Source organism: Chelonus insularis, unplaced genomic scaffold (assembly GCF_013357705.1).
Source record: "Chelonus insularis isolate UGA/USDA-ARS -01 unplaced genomic scaffold, ASM1335770v1 contig_376_pilon, whole genome shotgun sequence".
NCBI classification, from domain to species: Eukaryota; Metazoa; Arthropoda; class Insecta; order Hymenoptera; family Braconidae; genus Chelonus; species Chelonus insularis.
In genome coordinates this window covers 318,904-325,593 of record NW_023276534.1, presented here as the reverse complement: position 1 = coordinate 325,593, position 6,690 = coordinate 318,904, and the positions used below count along the sequence as shown (strand labels likewise).

Here is a 6,690-nt window from a genome sequence, read left to right as displayed (position 1 = left end):
TTTATTTTATTCTGACTCAATGATTTTTTAATATTATCAACATTTACTCTATGCATGCTGTCAACGATTGAATCTAGATTTATGAAAGAGTATTACTTGTCTGTTACATTCTTGAAAGAACCTTTTGTAGCTTTTCATAATTTAATCAAGTAGCTTTGAAGATGAAGCAGGAAATTAATTCTGTGAGTTGAGTATACATATAAGTAGTTGTTTACTGGAGTATTGGATATTTTCTGGATTGGCATATTTGTTTTTTTTTTGTTCTTATTATGTCCATTATTCTTTAAATTTCTCTCTTTTATTTGGCATTAGGAACTTATTAAAAAATCTTTGGCCAGGAAAAATTGAAAATTCATCAGGATCCATTTGCTTTTGTTTTGTATGAGAAGAAGGTGAAAAAGTAATCTGCAAGGTCAGTAAAAGTCGTTAATAAGTTACTGTTACCGTTACCAAGTGGAAAAAAGCAAAGGTAGCCTTGTGAAAGCAGAATAAAATAAGAATAAGTAAACGTTTGGAAACTCAGCGAAGGTGAAAATTTATGGTAAAACGTCAAGACTTCAGTCTCTACCTTCGCACGTCACCCTTGAGATGACACTTGGTTGCATCACTTGGATGCTAGTGAGGATAATATGCACGACTTGATCTCATCATCAAGTCTAATAACTGTAACTATTCTCATCACTTGCTGTCGATATTATTATTGTTAGCATCTATTTTCATAGCTATTAATTCTTTTCATCCTTGGTATTCATTTTTCGTCAATTGTTATTATTTGAATATGTAGTAATAATCATGATGAGAAAGTGTGATGATGAATAGAATAAAATTGTGATGATTAGTAAAAACTCAATACTCTTGAAAATATTGTGTCAAGATGAAATGGAAAACCTTAAATGAGACGCTTTCTTTGTCCTATTCTTGGTCTTGGCTCTGACAGAAATCGTGTCCTCTGTCACTGCCAGATACAAGTTACAGCATAGTTGACGCGTGAACTCTGGCCATCCTCATTTGGAAAATTAAGAAATGCTCTGGATTTAAAGCTATTGTACTATTTTTTTCCATCCTTCTTTCTTTAATTCCACCAAGAAAAAACATCAATCACTTAAAATGAGATAAATTTTTTTGATACATAAAATGACTTTCTATTAATCATAGAAATGTTTCTTATTATCAAAAATATATCAATTGTCTTTAGCTAAGCATTTTCTGTATCTGATTATTCTTTTATTTGGATTTAGGTTGCTTTTTTTAGCTACTGAAGAATGTTTTAAAGCTGCAGGAAGCTTAGTCTGTAAAATGAATCATTAATGAGAATGTATACATTACATGAAATATTATCAAATAAACATACTTACTTTAGGATGATGAATTTGAATCCAGTTAATGAATCCTTTAACACTATCTAAATCTGTAATATTTTTCCACACAGCATCCATTGTCTCTAAGTCTTCTGGTATATTTTCACAATGGAGCCAATTTAAATTGACCTCATTTTTGGGAGGAATGTATTTCAAATCATTTGGCAGAGCAGAACCAAAAGCAGTGAGTCGTGGTTGTTGATTTTCTGCTTTAACATCCAACATCAACTGTTTTCTCACCCTCTGAAACTCTCCAGCATCTGGACAATTCAGAGCTTTTGCTATTGATGATGGTACCATGGGTAGCTCTTTGAGAGAAATCTGTTAATTGAAAGGTCTTTTTACTACCTCTTGATATTGAAGAGACCACGTCTAAACCCACCAACATCTACTGGGGTAAGCAGTCGGTTAGAACACTTCATGCTTTACCTGCATTGCTCTACAAGCATCAGCAGAGAAGTCAGTTTCAAACATTTCCTTCAACACTTCTTCATCAATCGTTGTATCAAATCCACCAAGACTTCTCAACCATTGACAGAAATCTGTACAGATTTCGTTGGTAATTCTCGCAGCTCGTCTTTTGAGAGTTGTTTCAGGATCATATCCTTCGAAATCTTGTGCTACCAGTGGACGCCAAATTACCACCTAGATAAACCAATAAATGTATTATTTAACAATGACTTGGAATTGTTTTATTTCTATTCTCTCATCAACGGTACTTTTCTTCGAGGTTTAGTAATAAAAAAACCATAGGGGTTCAATCGCTTCTTTGTCCAAGATTCTCCTTCATCTTCTGTTGATGCTGTTTTCTCTTGAGTTGGAGGATGAGCCTAAAATCAATTTCAAGCATAAAGTATCATTCGTTTTGTAATAAATTGAGAATTATCATGTCTTATAAAAAAGAATGTCAATAATTCAATATATATTTAAAAACTCATCAATAAAAGCCTGAGTTTAGATTGATTTCAATTAGACTAGAAATAGATAGAAATTATCTTCTGTGACTTGAATTGTAGCATTAAAATTAATTTACATATTTTTAAAGTGAGAAGAAAGATTAAAGAAGAGTTAAAATATCGATCATCATGCAGAGTAAAAAAATGTCTTGGTTTTATAGTTTGATATCATTTGGTAAATTAACATTTTTTATTTTATAGTTATTTATTATCATAAGATTTGAAATATTGATTAAGTATGGGACCTACGTCATAATAATGTGAATTTTGATGTTTTGAAATGTGGCATAATTTTATAATAAATACCTATAATTCTAACTATTCAACCATCAGAAGTTCTATTGAATTTATTTCTACACAGCTACTAAAATAGCTAGAAATTAAATCAGTAATTAATACGAAAATAATGGAATATTAATTAAACTTCACTAGTCAATTATAATAAACATCACAGATTAAACTTTTATGACAAATGTATAGATATGTTTTATTATTAGATGTATTTTATTACTTACTATTAAATCAATACTTGTATCAGAATCTTGTCCTGTTAATTTTAGAGAAAATCGATCATCTGTGGTGATAACCTTTTTAGATCCAACTCTCAATTTATTTGCATCTCTAACCGATGTCCAGCGTTTGGGATGCCATTCCGGTAATCCTAAAATTGGTGCTATGAGATTGTAGGATTTCACTGGAAAGACCCGTCTCAATTGTCGGGAATTGATGGATGGTTTCTGGGAAGGAGGTAGGCTAGGATTAGAGGAATTTTGTTGATGATTTAAGTAAGTTTTTGAATCTACTAGTAGCATCAATAAACGTTTTATCATTTCAATATTCTTAGAGACATCTGGATCCATTTTTTTACGTTGATGTAAAGCTCTTTCAGACAAACGATCAGAATATATTTTTACAAGCTCATGTAAAATCTCGACAATACTTTTACCCTCTTTTAATAATTTCTGTGATATCTCGACGATTTCGTAATCAAATAGTATTGGAAAAATTGGTACAAAGGAATTGTTCCAATTATATTCCATTCTTTTTTTAGTCATGTTTAATTCTGAAAATATTTTATCTGCAATTAAAAGCTCATTAGCTTTACATTGTTCACGTAAGTCACTTTGGTGTTTTATTTGTGCCAATAAATCGTTGAAATCATCTAAATTTAATAGACTTTCTTCAATTATTATGCAATTTAAATTTTGCCTTGATTCTTTTGTCGATTCTGAAGTGAAAGTAGTCAATCTATCGCTTTCAATTCTAGTAGAAATATATTTTTTTTCATTGTTGTCTTTGCCTTTGGTAACTACGATTGGTACTTCATCATCTTCGCTTTTTTCATCGCTTTCAGCTTCTGTTGACTTTTCGAGTGAAGCCATTCTGGATTGTATTGAGCGAGCTTGTTTATTCCGGAGTGCTTTTAGTGGCTCGAGACTCGGTCTAAGATTCAAAGGTGCATGGCAAGGTGCCAAAAATTTTGATCTTGACTCTACTATATTTTGTTCCATTTCTCCTCCTTCATCAATAGCTTGATCAGAATCATCTTGATCTGATGCAGTCTTTGAACGATCAGATACCACCGATAAATTTGATATTAGTGATTTACTTGATATGATACTTTTTCTCTCATACCCTGCATCTGATTTACGATCAACAGCATGCAAAGATGAAGACACGTTACTGCGAAATTGATCAGCTAAATTATTAGAAGCATTATTCAATTCTGTAGAAGATCTTACCTTTTCTGTAATCAGATTATCTTCAAGTAATTCAAATTCAATATCAGATTGTTCAAGATCCAACGTAGTTTCTCTTCTAAATAATTCATGACGACTGTTATAATCAGTTCTACTATAGGATATATTATCTGGTTCATCAAGAATCAATTTACCTTCCGACATGGATGATATTGAAAACTTCACATTGTCGAACCTTAGAAAATTTGTTGAATCTGGCATCATTGATGTGTGCAAACATGCCAAACACTTGTCACTTTTTTTTCGCTGGTACATTCTGTCGACTTGTGGAATCTTTTTCAGAATTGATTTATCTTTTTTAAATATTGATGAAGTATCTGCTTGATTACTAGTGCTTACTACAGAAATATCTAGTTCACTACTGATTCGTCTTGACAAAGTGTCTGATTCAATTTTTAAATTATCTGCAAATCCTGGAGAAGAAAGAATTTTTTTTTCAATAGAAACTGACGGTTTTTCAATTGGTCTCCTTCGAACACTTGAATATGAACATAAAGATGATGGCGACGTTGAAGTTGACTCTTTTTCATAACACTCCTCAGATCGAATACTTGAAGAATGATCAGTGAATTTGTGGGTAATCGTTGAATTGAAAGATCCTTCAACTGCTGAAGTACGTTGGAGTGGTGAGGTAGTAAGGAATAAATGCTCATTCCTTCTTCCGTTTATTGTTTTACGAGTACTACTTTTCATGACCTTCAGAGCTTTAAGAATATTAACGAGTGATTTTTTTGGCCAATACTGGAATTTTTCGATGGATTGGAATTCTTTTGGTTTGGACGATTTAGCAAAAAGATATTTAGATCTCATTTTTTGCTGATTTCTTGAATAACGAGGAGAGTAATGATCAACTTTCTGATAATGTAGAACCTGAAGATTGTTATTTTTTGTTGAAGATTTATCGGGTTCTCTAGAAGCTTCAGCTTTCATAACTTGATCGGTATTTTCTACTGTCTCAGGAGTATCTGCTTCTGTAGAGAAATCTTCATTAAACAAGGAGTTATCTAAAGAATCAGAGTACTCGAGGGATGATACATTTTTTCCAAAACTAGGTAGTGCACTAGCTATTGCAATACTTGGAGCTCGTCTTCTTGGTACTGGTCGATATTCAGTTTCTGAAATCGAATCGATTTTATCATTTTCAACGTTTAAAAAAGATACTTTTTTCTGTTCTAATCGAACTGTACTACATTCTTTAATTTCTTTTTCTCGATCAACGTTGATTACTTTCGAAGACTCCTGTGGCTCACATTGAATATCTGTTTTATTGAATGTATTTTTAGGTGCAAAAAACTTTTTCATTTTTTCCATATCACTATCCAAAGTTTGTTCTGGTGAAACTGTATTCTTGAAAATTTCACATTCAGCTCCAGACTTGACTGTATCTCTGGTGTGTGCTAAAAAATTGTTAATGCATTTGGAAATTTTCGATAATTGTGATATTTTAAACAGTGATGGATAAGGATGATTAAAATGTATATCTTCCGAGGACTGTTTATTTATAATTTCGTTTTCTGATTCTATTTGCATCTCAGATTTGATATTATTCTGTGATTTTCTGCTATCACAAGACACTAAATTATTCATTCCTTCAACGTTGAGAGCATTGGAGACTTCGATTTGAGCATTAAGATATTTACTGCAATTATGAGTCGGTGAAGGAGGTGAAATTCTGACTAATGGCTCACTTATTGTAGGTTTTATTTTTAAATCATGATGGCTATCATCCACGTTTTTAATCTTACGTTTAGAAAAAGAAGCTGGAATAACTAAAGAAAATGGAGTTAATGAGGGTTCTCTTACTTTCAGAGTCTTGGATTCAATATCTTCAAGAATTTTCCTCCAGTAGTTCGAGGTCTTCATTGGCAAGGCCCACCTTTAACATCATTTTCTATTATTAGGTTTTTTTATTCATTATCACTCCAAGTAAGACTAAAAAATTGTAACGATATCAATTAAATATTTAATCGTACTAAATTCCTTTGAAAATGAATTTTCATTAGTTTCTAGTTATTTTTAAAAAATCGATTTGCAAAATTAATCTTCATTATTTATTCATAAAATTATTAATCATACATTATTATTTATGGTTTTATTAAAATAACATTAATGGAAATGTTTATATTGTTTTCTTTTTATGTATCAAAACTTTTTTCTGACCGTGGTGCATATTTAAAAATTCAATGCTCCAAAAATAGTTTTTAATTAAAAACATAATTAAAATATTCTTTTTTAATAGATAAAAAAGAAATAAAGAAAAGAAAAAACCAGTGTTATTACTGTTGATATTTCTCCAAATGATTAATAATTAATAAACTTACTTAGATCTCGGAATAAACCTCATTTTAGTATTTTTTTGAGCAAGAATTTCTCGTTTATCTTTGACTTGAGACCACATTTCGAATGCAAATGTAAATTTTATTAATAATTTATTTCACTGACTAGAGTATCTATCTTTTCTCATTATTTTGTCTTTTCCACTGAACGAACGGAAGTGAGGCAAATATTGACTAAACAAAAAGGTGAATTTCAGTTTCAAAGCATCGTCGGTAAGATTTGTTGAAATATATACCGGCGGCAGAAAAGCTAGTACGATAAACGGACTTTTATAGGTTA

The 6,690-nt window shown here is 31.1% G+C and overlaps 1 protein-coding gene across 1 annotated transcript; it reads right to left on the bottom strand.

The window, feature by feature from the left end:
• Positions 1–625: 625 nt before the first annotated feature.
• On the bottom strand, positions 626–6,472 carry LOC118067269 (uncharacterized). Its single transcript, XM_035083919.1, has 6 exons — positions 6,396–6,472; positions 2,830–5,950; positions 2,078–2,188; positions 1,788–2,003; positions 1,356–1,679; positions 626–1,289 (listed from the first exon to the last, which is right to left on the bottom strand). The coding sequence occupies exons 1-6, from the start codon at positions 6,470–6,472 to the stop codon at positions 1,182–1,184; spliced, it is 3,957 nt and encodes a 1,318-aa protein (XP_034939810.1). The 3' UTR covers positions 626–1,181.
• Positions 6,473–6,690: the final 218 nt, after the last annotated feature.